Consider the following 18,734-nt stretch of genomic DNA (forward strand, 5'->3'; position numbering starts at 1 on the left):
GGTTGCTTCCTACATCCAGGGCCGAGGATCCAGCCCTTGATGGGAATCAAACCCAGGACCCTTCAGTCTGTGGCTGGTGCTCTCTCCACTGAGCCAAATTAGCTAGGGTGCAGAGACACATTTTTGAGACTTAGACGTTCAGAGCTCACATAGACTTCTTAATATCTAGGACTGGACAGATTAGAGATCATATTCTTTTGGTGAGTTTTTCCCAGTCCTGAACCTGCTGTTCCATCTCCCACTGCCCTAACTGCAACGTGCAGCTCTGCTCCCCTTTCACCCTCCCAACAGCTGGAGTTTGTGATAGGAATCTAGTTATCCATCCGTAATATGGTGTCTGGCTTGGAACACTAAATCTAACTCAACCCTTCTATTTTACAAAAAGGGAAACAGGCTCAGAGGAAACAGAGTTTGTTCACTATCGTGACACTCAGTGTGGTATGTTTAAGCATCTTATTTTAAAAGTCATTCTTCATAAGGAATATAAACCCCTATTGCAAAGGTGACAAACGAATGAGGGCAACTCCTAGCAATATTATTGCAAGTTGTAATTGGGGTAAACAATTAGTTGAGATCAAAGTTTCGCTAGCTCACAGCTTCCTCGAGGAATCCAACACCATATAACAATTTCTGATTCATCACAATTTAAACATTCTTATCGCTCTCACGTGCGAGGGGAACTTTATGGGTGCAGAATATACAAGTTTGTAAACAAAGTCCCTGACTTTCAGGTTGAAGTCTAAGAAATTATAATAATTGAAACAATAAATAAGTAATAATGATACTTAATGAATAGTAATAATTACAAAAGAATTAATTACTGTGTTTGAGCCACATCACGGGCACTTTTTCATTTCAGTCATCTTCCATATTCTTTGTGCGCACAGGTAAGTAAATGATTTAATCAGCTTTGCGCAGTGACAAACTTCATCTGCGTTTGGCCCAGCTTCCCAATCCAAGCTCCTAGCGCTAGTGCTCATGGCCAGTCATGGCCGAAGTTGCACTTTCTGGTCCAGCAACGAGGCAAATGTCATTTGCAACGTGATTTCCAAATTTAAGTTGACACGGGACCAATTTAACTCAGAGACTGTGTTCATTCGATGGGGGTTTGGTTGGGTCGATTTGATGGTTTGTTCGATTCATTTAAGTTGAAGAAAAAGGGGAAGGAGGAGGCTGCGTCCTTAGGTCGAAATATTTGTGGTCTTCCTGTGGACACAACCAGAGCCCTGAAAATTGACCTCAAAACAACTGCTAAAGAATCGGTTTTGATATTACAAATCCAAGCCTTTTGCTCCTACAGCAACCCTTTCTCGGACGCACACGCAGGCAGCACTTGCGCAGCAACGGCCGGGCCGGCTACTCTTGGCCCGACGTGCGGGTACACCCCACGCCCACGCGCGCAGCAGGGGGCGGGGGGGGGGGCGCTCCCGGAGGTGGTGCGGCTGGGCGGAGCCCGGCGGCGCTACTCCGAGGGCGGAGCGGGAGGCGGCCGCAGGGATCCCGGAGCCGCGGCGCCGCTGGGGCGCGGTCCGTCTTCTCCCGCGGAGCCGGGCGCGCGGCCGCGATGAGCTGGGACTTGTTGCTCTGGCTACTGGCGCTGTGCGCGCTGCTCGCGTTGGTGGTGCAGCTGCTGCGCTTCCTGCGGGCCGATGGCGACCTGACCCTGCTGTGGGCCGAATGGCAGGGCCGACGTCCAGGTGAGGGCCCGCAGCCGCCCCTGGGCAGTGCGAGGCCGCCCCGTGCCGCCGAGATTGCGCTGCCTCCGCGTCTCTCCTGGTGCCGTGGAGCTTCCGCGTCGCCGGGCTCAGCCTTTTCCTGCGGCTGCGGGTGGGGGAGGAGGAGGCGCGTCTGCCCGTTGTTTTCGCTCCGGGTCGGCTGGACAGGCTGGACTGGGCGGGCGCCCTCAGCACCCTAAGCTGTTAGCGGGCCCCCCGGGGATACTTTGAGAAATAGTGAGCGCATCCCCCCTGCTTTATGAGAGAGAGAGATCCCTTCTGCGGACGGGAGCTGCGTATATCTACTTGCTGAAGTTGTTTATCCACTACTTTTCACTCTCCGGGGGTTTTGAAGTGGTAAAATTTGATATTGTCAGCGAAGAGAACACCTGGACCTCTATAAATTTAAGAAAAAAGTTTTTATTTGGGTCAAATTGAGGACATGCCCGAGAGAAGAACTCCGAGAAGCCTTAAAACTGTGCTTTAACTTGGAAGCGTGAGGGCTGCTTGTATAGGTAGAGTGAGCGAGAAGTACATACATTTCAGAGATTAACATTTCACACCAGGTGGAAAGGATGTACAGATAAGGTTGGGTCTTCCCCCTCTTGTCATCGGGGAATCTGAAAATAGAGTTTGGAAATACTTATTCTTCAAGGCAAACTTTTTTCAGGATGCAGAAAGAACAGCACTGCTTTCTATCATTTATTTTTCATGTTGAAACTGTTGAAAAGTATATGTGATTATCCCCATGGAATATGCCCAGTAAGGAATTTGAAAGGCTATATTCTCCTTTGGTTACTGATTTTTAGTGAGAGCAGTTAAAACATCCTTTCTTTCTCCACATAATCTAGAGTTCGGTCCTACTTACTTACTGGAATAGTAAAGGTATAAAGCCGAAAAGAACTAAATTGGCATTTTGCCTGGAGAAAGGTCATTATTGGCATACTAAGGGGGCATTCTGCATGTCCCACCGGTATCTGTGCCCTGCTTAACATTCATTAAATACAGTGTGCTTGGCTCTTTACAGATGTGGTCTTTATTTTTTACAAGGACTCGTACAAAGTAGGCTTTGCGAATCTTATCTTCCAGGTAGGGAAACTAATATTCAGAGAAATTTCATGACCTGCCCAAAGTTGGGCTTTGGATTCATAAGGGCTGGGGGGAGTGGGGTTCCCCTGGACCAAGTTTCCAGTAGGAAAAGATTCATAGGTTTGCTTGGAAGTGAGAACTACTATGCTTTTAAAATGGGGCCAGGAGAGAAGGGAAGCAGTATTGCTTTTGTGAGGGTGAAAATTGGTTCTTGGGGACCGAAAAAAAGCTTAGAGGGCCCCTCCAAAGCTAAAACCTACCCGACAAAATCTTACTCTTTAGTATTTCATTTCTCTCATTCTTTTTTATTGGGGGGTGGAGTAAAACATATGCAACTGACATTATTGAGTTCATGCAAAATACACTACACATAGCAAGGGCAATGCTACAAAACTATGACAAATTGATGGCTGTGATTGACAGACTCTCTCTTGATGGTTTGCTCCATCCATCTCAGCAGATGGAATGCATGTGCCTACTGGCTGCTTTGTGGATGTTTGTGTTTGATCCTCAGTGCTTTCATATATATATATATATATCAGAGAGGAAGAGAGAGAGAGAGAGAGATAGAAACATCAATGATGAGAGAGAATCATTGATGGGCTGCCTCCTGCACACCCCACACTGGGGATCGAGCCTGCAACCTGGGCATGTGCCCTTGGCTGGATTCGAACTGGGGACCTTTCAGTCCACAGAACAATGCTCTACCCACTAAGCCAAACTGGCTAGGGCTCCTCAATGCTTTTGAATTAACTTGGATTTGAGAAGTACACAAAAATAGTTTATATTTTGTTACTTAATTCTACAAAAAATATTCAACTGCTCATTATGTCAAGCATTGGAAAGGAGAAATGTTGACAATATCTAGCAGTCAGTTAAATTAAAAGTTATTTTCACATATCAAGTAAAAGTTAAAAGTTAATGTTACTAAACATAACTTTTAAGAAATTTATTTAATTTCAGTGTTTTACTTTTGGTGGAAAAATAACAATTTTGGAGGATTTTAATTACATTGCTCTTATATAGTTACATAATTTGCATATGTAGGTTGATACATTATCATTTATCTAAGAAAACACATTACATTAAAAGTTATCCAGCAAATACAGATGTAAAAGTTAAATGTTAATGTTTAACTTTTAATTTTTAAATTTAGCTATTCTTACTGAAGAGTAACCTTGATAGAACTCCTTATGTACAGGACATAAACAGATACGTAGTATATCAGTGGAATTCAAATTCTATGGGGGAGTTATTAAGAAAAAAATGATTTATAGGACTCCTGGGGGTAGGGGTGATACTGAAAAAAAGTTAAAGGAATATGGGGTAGACTCAGGTTCCAAAACAGCTCAGACTGGGCAGACCAAAGTGAAAAAAAAATTATCCTCCTTATCTTCTCTGGAGAGTTAGTTTTTGTTACTTGAAAAATAAACAATGTACTCACACAATAGAAAATTAAAAATACAAAAGGTTATACAGTGAAAACTAAAGCTCTTGCTTTCCCAGCCTCCTCCCCCAGCTAGCCAGTCTGCCTCCCTGGAGGCCACCACCATTTCCTACCTGTTATGTATCCTTCTAGAGAAATTCTCTGCATTTCCAGGCATATCTCTCTCATGATGACATTTAAGGGTGACTAATTTTAGATACTGCACCTTAGTCCAGGGAAAAATCTATGGCACAAGTCCAGAGTAGAGAAAGTCTCAGCAGCAGCACATGTGGGGAAAACTCAGGTTTTAGTTGACAGTAACCTAAATATGAGTCAACTGTGAACTGAATGCCAGAAAAATTAGGCAAGCCCGGGAGATATTTAGTGTCTTGAAGCAACAAACTGCAAACAACAACAGATGTCTTCTATAATCCGTGTCAGCCTCTGTGCTGGGCACTGGGGATCCAGCGATGACTGCTCCAGCCACTGTCCAGGCCCTCGCACAGCCTGTCTTCTGGGGAACAACCGAAGCAATTTAGTCATCTTACCCTGCTCTGAACTGTACAGACCCCCCGGGGGAATCCTGTGTCCTGCTCTGGTCAGCTCCTTTCAATAGAGCGGGACGTTGACCAACTAGAGCTTGTGCTGAGGGGTGTGAGCGGAAGAGTGAGGTAACCTGATGCCATGTCATCTGAGGGAGGGTAGCAGAAATTGGAGGTGTTTATGTATTCTGTAGCCTTAGAGAAGCAAGAGGAGAGGACTTAAGGAGGACATAACAGCTGACTTCAAAGAAATGAGGGATTGTCATGTGCAAGACAGGCTTGAGTTATTCTTTCCGATGCCTCAAGGCGTCAGGTGCTGGCGGGTAGAAGTTAAAGGTATATCATCACATCACTGTTAGAATCCTTGAACTCCTTGAATGATTAGACTGGTCCAAACAAGGAGCAAATGCCTCGGAGGTAACTAGCTTCCTCATCCTGTGAGGGAATGAAGTTGAGACTGGCCAACCTGGGGAGAGAATTCGCAAACTGGGTTTGGGGGTGAACTGTAAGTTTCCTTCCAATTTCGAGAATCTGCTTTCAGAGGCTTTTTAGGGAGACCGCTGTGTATGCCAGATTCTGTGGAATTGGCAAATAAAAGTTAGTGCTAAAAAAAGATTTTCTTCGTCAGGAAGGTTCCAGAACTGCAGGTGGACTAAAGTAAATCATTGGATTTCAATAATATTTGAATATTGGAGTAAAATAAAATCTTTGTTAGTCCTATGCTAATTAGTAAATAGTTATTATAAACAAACTATATTTACCCTAGAGTCTGAGAATTGCAGAACGTTGGGACAATCAGTAGTCGATGAATGGATAAATGACTATCTGAATTAGACATTTTTATATTCCCGAGAAAGTCCTTTAGGAGGTGGCTCAGTTGTGCCTTTCCAGGAAAGCATATTATATGATGGGAAAGTATTGTAGGCTAGACATGGTATTTGGGATGTTTCCATCCTCAGTTCAGATATTTACGTGAAACCACTTTCCTGAGGACAAGTTGCTTTTTCTTGAATGGCTGAAAAACAGTTGGGTTGTAAATCATTGGTTATATTAAAATGCGGGCACCATAGTCTAGTGGTCAGAGTGTGGACTTCGGAGCTAGATGTACCTGGGCTCATCTCCCAGCTCTGCTAGGGCTCTTGGGTGTTTGCTCTACGGTTATTGATGTTACAGTGTGCTAGGCACTGAGGACCTAGCAAGGAACAAGGCAGATAGGGTCTCAGCCTTAAGGGAGTTTGTAGTCCAATGCGGTAAATTAATTTCTGTAAACCTCAGTTTCCTTTTTTATAAAATTGAGATAATTCTTACTTCATAAGTTTCTTCTGAGGATTTTAATAAGGTAATGCAAACACATAGGAAGTAATGAACAAAATGGTAAGCGGTTACAGTTAGTAATCCCATGGCCCCTGGCTGGAGAAATTGGGACACACAAGTTACTGAGTGAATATCTTATGTTTTGGTTTTAAAACATCTATTTTTTTAAAGACTTTTAGCAGTGATTATAATGGACATTTGATTAAGCACTGGGTATGAGTCACACACTGCTCTGAGAACACTATAGGTTTTAACTCATTCCTCTCAACAGTTCAGTGGAGGAGTTCTTATTATTAATCCCATTTTCCAGTTGTAGAAAATGAAGGTTCCGAGTTCTCACACAGGAGCATTTCGCTGTTGTGTGTGGTGGAGCTGGGATTTGAACCCTGGCAGTTTCTGGAGCTCAGACTGTCAACCTAGCAGGCTGTAGAATTGCTTGATGAAAATAGTAAACTAGCTTCCTGATTTTTAATGTTTCTAATAGAAAACCAGAAATGCACATGTTAAGTGATTCCTGGCTTAACTATTTTTTAAATAAATAACACATTTTGATGAGTAAGGCACACGGGAATGTTGCATCACAGTGACTCGACACTTTCAGAGAGACAAGGCTCTCATCTCCTTCATTGTAAACAAGTTTTTTTTTATTGGACAAAAGGATAAATCACTCATCATTGCTTTATTATTGTAACATTTTTATTTAATGAGAACATGATTGGGCAAGCAGAGTATAGCATTTCATCTCGCTGTCATGCATTTCATAGTGAGTGAACCACTGGCTTCTCCTAAGATGAAAGCGCAGGCATTTGGGGGAATATTTTTACAAAATAACCTTTACTTGATAGGCATCAGATATGATTGACAGAGGGGAACGTATGACTTTCAAAGTCCAGGGTGGTTTCGCCATACCATACCATGGAGTAGGACTTAGCATATTCAGATTCATTATCAATACCTCCATTGCAAGAAATTAGAATAATAGAATTGACAACTGGATAGGACCTTTAGTAATCATCTTAATCTGAATCCCTCGTTTTATGGAGAAGGAAAGTGAGTAAGTGAGTCTAGGCAGACTTCCTATTTACTTAGCCTTACTTTTTCTCCATCAAATACATAGATGAGTAGAGCCTTGAAGTCAGACCATGGAGTTATAAGGTTTACCTTGAAGTAAAGTTTGGAAAACTCACCCAAGAGTCTGAATACACAAAATAAAAGAATTGATAACTGTTACCAATATGATTTATATTCATGTTTTTTTTAATTGCATAGGAGTTGTTTTCTTAGGATATTTAATAAAAAAATTAAAAATCACTTTATTTAGGTATGATAATCATATAAAAGTTCACATAGCCCAGTTGGTGTGGCTCAGTGGTTGAGCCTCGATCCATGAACCAGGAGGTCACGGTTCAATTCCCAGTCACGGCACAAGCTCAGGTTGCAGGCTCGATCCCAGTAGCGGGTGTGCAGGAGGCAGTCGATCCATGATTCTCTCTCATCATTGATGCTTCTATCTCTCCCTCTCCCTGAAATCAATAAAAACATATTTTTTAAAAAATGCACATAGTTTTACAAACAACTTGAGTGTGGGGAGAAGTATACATCTGTGAGACTCTCACCATAATATCAAGGCCATAAACAATATTTAAAATTTTTAAGTTCCACATATTATATGTTCATGATTAGGGATATTATTTAAAATACTTCTTTGGGGGGATAATCTCTGGATATTCGTGTAATCCATAGCTTATTTTCTCCCCTCACTCCTTACTCCTTTCTCAATAGAATGGGAGCTGACGGACATGGTGGTGTGGGTGACTGGCGCATCCAGTGGTATTGGTGAGGAGCTGGCTTACCAGCTGTCGAAACTAGGAGTTTCTCTGGTGCTCTCTGCCAGGAGAGAGCATGAGCTGGAAAGGGTGAAAAGAAGATGCCTTGGTAAGTAAATCTGAAACAGCAATAAATCAGAATCCAAAATCAAATACAGTTCGGGGAATTTCAGCAGTAAGACTGGGATTTTCCTGGGCAGTATACTCTGGTTCCAAATGCTCCAAGTGTTTTGACCCAAATCCTCTTCCTTTTGGCATCTCTTAATTAGCTGCCCTTGTCTTTTTCTTCCCTTTTTCTGCTGCCTTTCTACTTTTTTTTGCATTGCCTCTTGGCATTAGGGAGTGACCACCAGTTCTCTCAAATGTTGATGGATTTTTAGAAATCACATAAATGTCTTATATTTTTGACTTAAAGAAGGAATAGTTCTTATGTATGACACACATGTTAAGCACAGAAATTTAATTAGAAAGGATCCTGACACATTCTGCTAAAATGTCAGATATTGAAGTCATATAGGATGATATAAAATTTTTGTTATAAAGGATGAAGTTTAAAAAATGCAACTTGAGACAATATTTTTCATATTGCTATATGTTGCAACAATATTTATTTTTGTTTGTGTTTTAACGTAGTTATGTTCACATTGAAAGCAGCCTTAAGTAATAAAGTTATAATTTCTCATGGACACTTTGTATCTAAACTGAAATAATTTTGAATTTTCCAGCAGACCATTTTTTTGGTCATCTACCTATCATTCTTTAGAAACCTTTCTTTCACTTTGCTGATGGAACTAACCACCCAGAAATGAGTCAGTTGCAAAATCTACTAGGGCCGTTTCAGGACACTGAGTTCAAAGGCCTCTGGTGTTTCTGCCCTGGGCCATTTCTTTCTTTGCTTTTGTTGTTTGTTTTGTCTGTTAATCCTCACCTGAGTTTATTTTTTCTATTGATTTTGAAAGTGAAAGCGAGGGAGGGGGGGAGGAACATCGATGTGAGAGGCACACATTGATTGGTTGCCTCTCACATGCGCACTGTCTGGAGCTGGGAAGTGAACCTGCAACCCAGGTATGTGTCCTTGACCAGGAATTGAACCTGTGACCCTTTGGTGTACAGTCAGTGCTCTACCCACTGGGAAAAATCTGCCAGGGCTGGGCCATTTCTTATGATAGTTGCTCTTCCACTGTCCAGACCTGCAGTTCCTGTACTGGCAAAAATGAATCATATCAGCATTTCTTAGTTGGAATGAAGCTGATTGTTTTCCTTTTATCTGTCAGACAACTGGTGCAAACTTTTCTCTTTCTTTTAAAATAGTTAATGTTTTACAATTTACTCCTTTGCCCATAAAGCTTTTTTTTTTTTTAAATATATTTTATTGATTTTTTACAGAGAGGAAGAGAGAGGGATAGAGAGTTAGAAACATCGATGAGAGAGAAACATCGATCAGCTGCCTCCTGCACATCTCTTACTGGGGATGTGCCCGCAACCCAGGTACATGCCCTTGACCGGAATCAAACCTGGGACCCTTGAGTCCGCAGGCTGACGCTCTATCCACTGAGCCAAACCGGTTTCGGCGCCCATAAAGCTTTTACATATCTCTCTACTTGCTTGTTTTTTCTTACTGGCACTACTTATTGTATTCCAAGGTTAGAGTTCACAAGAAAAATAATTGTTTTTGATGAACAGAAATAGAAAGGGCTCTACAGTCCAACATGTTTCCTGGTTAGAAATTCCAGGATTATGTATTTTTCCTTGTGTGCCTCCTGGGATCCTTAGCCTCTGGAAGGAAGCTTTTATGTGTCATGTCACCAGAGGGCTCTGAGCTTCTTCCTGATCTTAAGCATAAACTTTGTTTTTCAATGTGTGTAAAAGAGCAACTAACTTTGTGAACTTTTCATAAAACAAAAGTGCCTCTGTACTTTAAAGAAATTGCTCCCAAAATTTTTCTAAAATTTTGTTGATTTCAGAAAGGAAGGGAGAGGGAGAGATAGAAACATCAGTGAAGAGAGAGAATCACTGATTGGCTGCCTCCTGCACACCCTCTCCTGGGGATCGAGGCCAAAACCCAGGCATGTGCCCTGACCTGGAATTGAACCATCACCTCCTGGTTCATAGGTCAACACTCAACTGCTGAGCCACATGGACCTGGCCCTCGCAATTTTTATTTTTAGCATGTAGTACTGTCTTGACTTCTTCTAGAGTCTGTTCCAACATTAGACTGTTTATATACAAGTTGAGGAGAGCTATTCTATTTCCTGTGTACCCAGCTAGCTTTTATCCGATAAGATGTTGCCACATTACCACCAGTCCTCTTCCTGATCACTGAGAAACTCTTCCGCAGAACCACTCAGAAATGAGTTTGTTGCCAAGTCTGGTTGTAGGATGGGTGTTAATGCAAGTAGCAAAGAGCTTGATTGAACTGTTGCATGACTTCCACGCTAATTTTTAGTGTCTTTATTTAGAGAATGGCAATTTAAAAGGAAAAGACATACTTGTTTTGCCCTTTGACCTGGCTGACATAAGTTCACATGAAGTGGCGACCAAAGCGGTTCTGCAGGAGTTTGGTAAAGTAAGTAGCATTTTGAATTGACATGTTTTGCTTTGAAGTAGCTGCAAAGAGATTCCCATTTGTGGTGCTTTCATTAAAAGGGCTTTAGGCAAATGGGTCCATGCAGTGAGATCAAGACCCATGAGTTGGGCTTTTTAATCTCTGAGTTGTTGGCTTTGTGAAATTAGTACTTTTCATACCTTAACAAGTATTAACTCCTCCTTGTAGAACAAAAGAAACTAAAAATTCAGTGCCTTTTATTTATTTTTTATTTTTTATTTTAAAAAAATGTATTTTATTGATTTTTTACAGAGAGGGAGAGGGATAGTTAGAAACATCCATGAGAGAGAAACATCGATCAGCTGCCTCCTGCATACCCCCTGCTGGGGATGTACCTGCAACCAAGGTACATGCCCTTGACCAGAATTGAACCTGGGACTCTTCAGTCCACAGGCCGACGCTCTAGCCACTGAGCCAAAATGGTCAGGGATTTTTAAAAAAATATATTTTATTGATTTTTTACAGAGAGGAAGGGAGAGGGATACAGAGTTAGAAACATCAATGAGAGAGAAACATCCATCAGCTGCCTCCTGCACACCCCCTACTGGGGATGTGCCCGCAACCAAGGTACATGTCCTTGACCGGAATTGAACCTGGGACTCTTCAGTCCACAGGCCAACGCTCTAGCCACTGAGCCAAACTGGTCAGGGCACCTTTTATTTTTATGACACTACTTTCCATAAAGAGTCACCTAAAATAGAAATTTAATTCCATGGATGAATTCTAATTTTTATTTTATATTTTTATTACTGACTCTGAAAATACACCAGTCTTTTCCAGTGATTCTTCAAGTTATCAGTCTAAGTAACCACCCCTAGGGGGGATTCCATCCATCCATCAACAGGTCATCACCAAAGTGCCTCTTTTCTAATTGTATTGTCTAGATCGACATTCTGGTCAACAATGGTGGAAGATCCCAGCGTTCTCTATGTGTGGAAGCCAGCATGGATGTCTACAAGGAGCTAATAGAGCTTAACTACTTAGGAACTGTGTCCTTGACAAAGTGTGTTCTGCCTCACATGATCGAGAGGAAGCAAGGAAAGATTGTAACTGTGAATAGCGTTATGGGTATCATGGCTGCGCCCCTTTCCAGTGGATATTGTGCAAGCAAACATGCTCTTCGGGTAAGTCTGCTCAAACAAACTTTGATAGAACTGACCTGAATGTACATGGGGGTATATGGCCATCGCTGTAAGAGGTCATTGGAACTGGGCAGTGATGTGGAGAGACAGAGAGAACCCCAAGGAGACCTTTGATAGATGACATTCCCAGAAAATGCTAAAAAAGACTTGAGCCTCACATGCCTCTTTGTAATTCAACAAACATGTATTGAGTACCTACATTGTGTTATACACTGCCAACAAATCTTGGGAATATAAAGATGAGCTATGGTCCCTGCCCTCAAGAATTATAGTCTAGTCAATATGTCACCCTTCCCCTTCTCTTCATTTCTACCATATCTTCTTGGCAAATTTGGGGTCTACTCCTCACTTCTTTACATACTTCAGGATGTAGTTTTCCTCCCCATTTCTGTGACTTATTTTTCCTTTCCCCTTTTAGGTGGGGTTTATCTTACCTGGTCTAAATATATATATAAGCATGTCAGAAATAGGAACTACCCACTAGATGTTTAGCCTTGATCTTCATATCCCTTGCTGGGTTTAGCTTTGACTCAATTTACCCTGGGTGCATTGGAAGAAGAAAATCTAGTCAAGGCAGAGGCTAGGAGAAAAGCTTGGTTTGGTTTGCTTAACTTATGAGATGTGAATATTAGAAACATATGAATTTTTAATGCTGGCTGAGAGTGGATATGAAGAAATGTTATTAAACTGCAACATGGAACAAATTAGATCATAAAGCCAAGAGGAGAAGAATGATTAAAGGAGACACACAATTTATAATTAATGCTGTTGAAGGTCAGTTTACATAGGATGTTTCACTGTTGGAATAATGAGATGAATAGCTGACTGATCATTAGCTTCATGAAAATTTGAAGCTTTAGTTCCTTAGGACGTCCTTTCTGTTGTGAAAAGTAGACAGTTGAAGAGAGTGATGAAATGGAAAGCTACACTGATGATTTCCTCATATCTGGCACTATTAGGTATCAGTCACTTCCTGCAGAGCAGTTGGGCAAGTCTCGGGCTGGTAGATGAGGGAAAGCAGCTACACCATCTGTTTGGCACCAAGTATCTCATAAGACATGCAGGATGTTTTCAGTCAGATAATATGAGGTGTCTGGCCTGTCCTCCAAGACTCACTGTTTTGTTACTGGATTTGATGCTCTGACAGCATATGGCAGATTGAGACTAGTTGCTTATACCAGTAGCTGAACTCTGAAACCAGAAAGCTCTTTGAAGAGAATGTTTCCTTCCCCGATGCCCAGCAAGCTGTAGAGTGAACTTGTTTATCAATGAAACGTTCACACGCTATACTAGATGTGATTTCAAACAAGGAGAGGTGCTGATGTTTGATGTGTTGGCTCTCATGGTGTCTTTCCTCTCTCCTCTTTGCTAAAGTGGGGCGGAAAGCTAAGGGGTTGGGAGTTCACTTAGCCTTTTTCCCTGTCCATCTGAGTTAGGCACTGTGTGTGTCTCTGACAGCATGGATCCTCACAGGCCCTATTTGTTAGAGGTCAGCATTAAGGGTTGGTAAAACTATTTAATGTTGTTGGATCACAGGTAAATGTACCCTGGGTTAGCTGTTTAGGCTTTTCAGTAGTTAACTCAGCTTCTAGTCTTGGACCGTTTCCTAAATTAGGAAAAGAGATTAGGGAAAGATGTTTACTCCCTGTTTGGGTTAGAAATGGCCAGTATCTTTAAGTCTAGAGCAGTGGTTCTCAACCTTCTGGCCCTTTAAATACAGTTCCTCATGTTGTGACCCCCAACCATAAAATTATTTTTGTTGCTACTTCATAACTGTAATGTTGCTACTGTTATGAATTGTAATGTAAATATCTGATATGCAGGATGGTCTTAGGCGACCCCTGTGAAAGGGTCATTCAGTTGCCAAAGGGGTCACGACCCACAGGTTGAGAACCGCTGTTCTAGAGGGTCTTTACCACCCAGAAAAGATGGATGTTGGCTGAAATTAATTGTCTGTTAAACTAGTAATAAATAGAAAAAGTTGAATTTTTCCTTGAGAGTTTGTTAAGTACTAATCCTTCTCACTCCCTCTTGCCCCAATATGGGCACCTTAAACCACCTTGAGGGGTAAAAAGAAACAAAATCTGAGTGATTTTCAGTGGAAAACATGCACCCCTTTTGGAGTGGGGACATGGGGACTGGTCTAAGGAGGGTGTATCAGAATCTCCAGGGGACATTTTTCACCTATCCAGTGCTTGCCTACCCTAAAAATCACTGATGGCATGATCCACCACTTCCAAACAGGTGAGCCACTCATACCCAGAAAGAGCTGAGAATGCTATTCTTGATTGCCTCCAGTCTTAAGGTTAAAAATGGCTAATAAGATTGCACAATTACATTTCCTGTGCTTTATTCAGGCATTTCAGAACATATTTTATAATGTGCTGCTTATTGTCCTTCATAGTCAAAGACAAGTAATTTCATGAGATATGTCTGTATTTATTTTATATGCTTTATTTTATATTAGGGTTTTTTTAATGGCCTCCGAACCGAACTTGCCACGTACCCAGGTATAGTAGTTTCTAACATTTACCCAGGACCAGTGCAATCAAATATTGTGAAGAACTCCCTACGTAATGATACCACACAGGTAAACTTTTCTCGTTGGGGTATAATTTGAATGGTTTCATAGTCATATGTAGGTTTTGTATCACTGTGCCTCAGGTTTTCATGTTAGAACTGCTTATGACTTATTTATAAACCTTAACTCATAGCATTAGGAAAATTGTTAAGGTTAGCTGATAGTGTTTTAGCAGCCAGTTTTAATAAAGGCTAAAGAAATTGCTGAGATAGTACTGGTAAGTGACCCACTATTATGTGATTTAAAAAACCCAGTTTCTATAAATTCATAAATTATAGCAACACTGAGAGGTTCTGTGTGGCTGAATTTCAGCATATTAACCTGACTGGGCTTTTAAAGAGAAATCCCAGTGAAGGAGCTTAGAAAAACACTTTTGATAATTTTATTTTAGCCTCACCCAAGTCTGTGTTTTCCTCAGCTCAGATTACACATCACAAGTGATTTACCAAATGAATAGCACACGTCTCAGGAAGAATCCAGTGTCACTCAATAATACCCAAATCCCTCTAAAAACCATGACATTTTCCTTCTTCATTAAGATCTATTTCTACTGAGACATAAGTCTGTATATGCTTCTATGTAAATGTTAACAGATATAATTTATATTTTCACATTTTTTGTGGAGGCTCTAAGGTAAAATAGAATAATCACCCAATTATAGGAATCAAGGGACTTGGCATGTAGACCTGGTTATTGTAATGATCTGTGTGAGCACGGATGAATTGCTACCTTTCTGGGCCTCAGTTTGTTTATTGATAGAATGGTAGTGGGTTAACTAGATGAGCAGTGCCAGATTTGTTCACTACCAAGAAACCACTTTTATCTTTTTGCTCTGTTTTACCCCCATGGACTCTATGTTTTATAGACTTCCATTTGTTAATGTATGTGTTAATTTGCTTAAAGATTTTTATTACTAAAGTGATATATAATTATCATTAAGTACATTAAGATGACACAATTGTAATTAAAAGCCAAGAACCTTCATCTTTTAGTTAGCCTGTACAATCTTATCTGGTAAGTGTGTGTTTCCTGTTAGGCTTTTGGGAATATTATAGACACCTATTAATATCCACTGGGGTCTGAAGAGGTATGAGGTCACATTGAAAAGTCAACTAGATGACTTCTGGGTCCTTTCTAGCTTAAAAGTTCTGTGAAATACCTTGGATAAATACTCACCATTCACTTAATTTTTAAAATATTTCTTAGGCTATGCATAGTGATGCAGACCAGTCCTACAAGATGGCAACCAGTCGGTGCGTGCGGCTGATGTTAATCTGCATGGCCAATGACTTGAAAGAAGTTTGGATTTCGGATCAACCTTTTTTGGCAATGGCGTATTTGTGGCAGTATATGCCAACCTGGGCCTTGTGGGTAACAAACAAATTAGGGAAGAAAAGGATTGAGAACTTTAAGAAGGGTCTGGTAAGAACAATTTATAAATTTTTTAATGCATACCAATCTTTAGGAAAGTATGAAATTTTCTAGTGCTTAAAAACTTTTCTTACTAACTCTGCACTAATCTCATGATATCAATACAAAAGATACTAGACATATTCTATGCCCCATGCATATCTGTTGGTTTATTATAAATTACTACTGGTCTTGGAGAAAAAAGTTTTCTACAAGGTTAAAATCAAATCAGAGATTGCCATTTTTGCTTCTACACTCATTGTTTGACCAGTCTATGTGCCAAACGCGCTTTCTCCTCACAAACTCTTACTCATCCTATAAGTCTCAGCTCTGGTGTCCCCTCCATGGGTTGATATCTGGCCTCCCCTCTTATTTCTCCCCAGGACCACGTGAACTTTGCCCAGTGCTTACCAGTTACTGTGCTGTTAAAACTGATGCACTCTCGCTGGGTAGTGCTGGTTCCTTTGACTTGATCCAGAAGCACTCTGCACATCTGAGCTGTGCCTATGTCCATGTCTAAGAAAATATGCTGATCACTCATTTTTCAACAGTCATTCTTTTAGAAAAGTGCGGAATATTATGAACTGCTTCTGAGAAAATTGTGACCATCAAAAGAGTTTAATATATAAACAGCACAGGAAATGTAAGGAGTTACGCCAAAAATTATAGATATGATTATACAAAGAAAGGTTATTTCTGTGGATGGTTTTGTTTTTTTGGTTTTCTTAAAATATATTTTATTGGTTTTTTACAGAGAGGAAGGGAGAGGGATAGAGAGTTAGAAACATCCATGAGAGAGAAACATCCATCAGCTGCCTCCTGCACACCCCCTACTGGGGATGTGCTCGCAACCATGGTACATGCCCTTGACCGGAATCGAACCTGGGACCCTTCAGTCCTCAGGCTGACGCTCTATCAATTGAGCCAAACTGGTCAGGGAAGGATGGTTTTATTGATGAAGTATGTCTTTCAGTGATACTACTTTTTTAAAGAAAGAATTTAGTAGGGATTGATATATAAAGAGAATTCTAAAATGGGATCATACCATATGTATCATTGCTACCACTATTTAAGCAATCCATGAATTGCCATATATTTATTTTACTTCAACTTTTTGCAGCATAGTAAAAATGAATTAGTAAAAAAAAGCAAAAATGCTTTAAAAAATGCTTAAAAAGACTTAAGGTTATAAAACTTCCATACTGTACTAACCTCTCTGGAGCTTTTGAAAAACCATAAAGGTGAGGGGGGTGGGAGGAGGAGTTACACATTTTCTACCAACTTGTATTTTGGACCAGTTTTCTTTGGGCCACATCGTTTATAAGTATTTTGGTAATGTTGGGGCTTGGTGGTGTAAGATGGGTCTAAAGGTAGAGCTTCATCAAAGATAACATCTAAGTTTTATGGAGTACAGCTGCTAGAGTGGTACTGTGCCCACTGATGGATAAGAATCCAGAGGGAAAGGCTATCTTACTAGAGGTGACGGCATCCTGGTGCCAGGCTACCCTACTGTCCCAAGATCTCGGGCAAGTTACTTCTCTGTTAATGAATATCCCCATCTACAAAACGAGATCACTGATGACAGTAGCATCTAGTCATAGGATTGTCATTGAGATTGAATGAGTTAGTATGTGGAAAACTCTTAAAACACATGTGGAGTGTTATACTTACTAAGGATTAGCTGTTAATGCTTTCATTTTGATGGTACAGGGATACTGAGCTAATAGATAGTGAAGATCAAAGAGTTAAATAAGAGGCCAGTGAGATAATAAGTTATAGAAATAGTTGTTTCAGAGGGAAGAGAAGGACCAGGGGCTAGAGTTTCAGTCCTACTGTAGCAGATGTTATGTTGTTTTATTTACACAATATCTAACTATAAATATAAACATCACTCAGTATATCTAGCATTTGATTACATCTAACCTTTGCTAACGGTAATGGCCTTTCTCTTCCTACCACTGTCTTTAATATATTGTTTATTACATGGTCTTATTGCTTTATTACTTTTTAAGGATAAACTGGACATCATTTTGTTTCCCAGTACCATTTCTGAGATATCATACCTCATTCTTTACACAAAACCATGGGAACTAAAAAATTGTTTCTCACTTTTTTCCTCAATTCTCTCCTCCCTGCTTCTTTCCTCCACATTATTTTCTATTACATATATCCATCTCCTTACTTTGATTTGTTTATAAGTATCTAAGTTAAGAGAATGCTAATATAGCTTTATTCCAAATTAAATGTAGTTGGCAGTAGTACTTGAATTTGTTTCTGTCCTTGAGGCTAGGAACACTATGTCTGTAACTTTGATGAATTTTTATTATTTTAAGAAATCAAGAACAATAGCTGCATTGAATTCTGTGTTTTATTTTTTTGTCTTAGTGCAAGTTCTTGGAAGTGGTAAATGCGTATCTTCCCAAATGAAATGTTACATCCTTAGGGATGAATGAGTTGCTTTGTTTTCTATTTTAAGCAATATAACTAAAAGTTCACAAAACATTTTAGAGTCATCTCTCAAATATTCCTATTCTAAATATTCCGATTCTTTGTCATTATTAAGACAAGTCAGTGTAGGTATGCTACTCTAGAGGAGTAATAATAGAGATTTCACAAAATGGCATGAGCAGATGCTTACCAGTGATAGAGGAGATAATGATGCTAAGTCCATTTTCTAGATCTAGAATTTTAGCTATGATTTTTATTCTAATTTAAGCATTTGCTCAGGTTTTATAAGGATTCTCAACAGTGAATCATAACTATAGAGCTCCTTAAAACAGAAGGAATTGTCAAAAACGGGGGTAAATTCAAGGTGGCACTGACTCATGTTGCTGTCACTTTGTTTCAGGATGCAGATGCTTCTTATTTTAAAATCTGGAAGACAAAACATGACTGACAGAGTACTTGCATTTTCAAGCCACTGGAGGGAGAAATGGAAACCATGAAAACAGCCATTTTCTTGTGCACAGAAGACTAACTTGTGATTTTACTTCTTAATACATACAACTTCCCTTTCAACATGTAATAAACAACAAATAAAAGATTACTATGACACTTGCAATAAAGATGGTAATACGTACTACA

At 40.2% G+C, this 18,734-nt stretch overlaps 1 protein-coding gene across 1 annotated transcript; it reads left to right on the forward strand.

Moving 5' to 3' along the window:
- The first annotated feature begins 1,523 nt into the window (after positions 1 to 1,523).
- On the forward strand, positions 1,524 to 18,734 carry DHRS7 (dehydrogenase/reductase 7). Its single transcript, XM_070418923.1, has 7 exons — positions 1,524 to 1,697; positions 7,869 to 8,021; positions 10,372 to 10,478; positions 11,402 to 11,641; positions 14,127 to 14,249; positions 15,447 to 15,662; positions 18,499 to 18,734. Exons 1-7 carry the CDS (start codon positions 1,565 to 1,567, stop codon positions 18,544 to 18,546), a joined length of 1,020 nt encoding a protein of 339 aa, XP_070275024.1. The 5' UTR covers positions 1,524 to 1,564; the 3' UTR covers positions 18,547 to 18,734.

The sequence above is a fragment of the Myotis yumanensis genome, unplaced genomic scaffold (assembly GCF_028538775.1).
Source record: "Myotis yumanensis isolate MYYU_CA2020_CCGP unplaced genomic scaffold, mMyoYum1.0.hap1 SCAF_1, whole genome shotgun sequence".
In the NCBI taxonomy this organism is placed as follows: Eukaryota; Metazoa; Chordata; class Mammalia; order Chiroptera; family Vespertilionidae; genus Myotis; species Myotis yumanensis.

Coding starts and splice junctions, on each gene's coding strand:
- DHRS7 (XM_070418923.1), top strand. CDS start 1,565: ATGAGCTGGGACTTGTTGCTCTGGCTACTGGCGCTGTGCGCGCTGCTC. Junction 11,642..14,126: donor CAAGCAAACATGCTCTTCGG/GTAAGTCTGCTC, acceptor ATTTTATATTAG/GGTTTTTTTAATGGCCTCCG. Junction 15,663..18,498: donor AGAACTTTAAGAAGGGTCTG/GTAAGAACAATT, acceptor ACTTTGTTTCAG/GATGCAGATGCTTCTTATTT.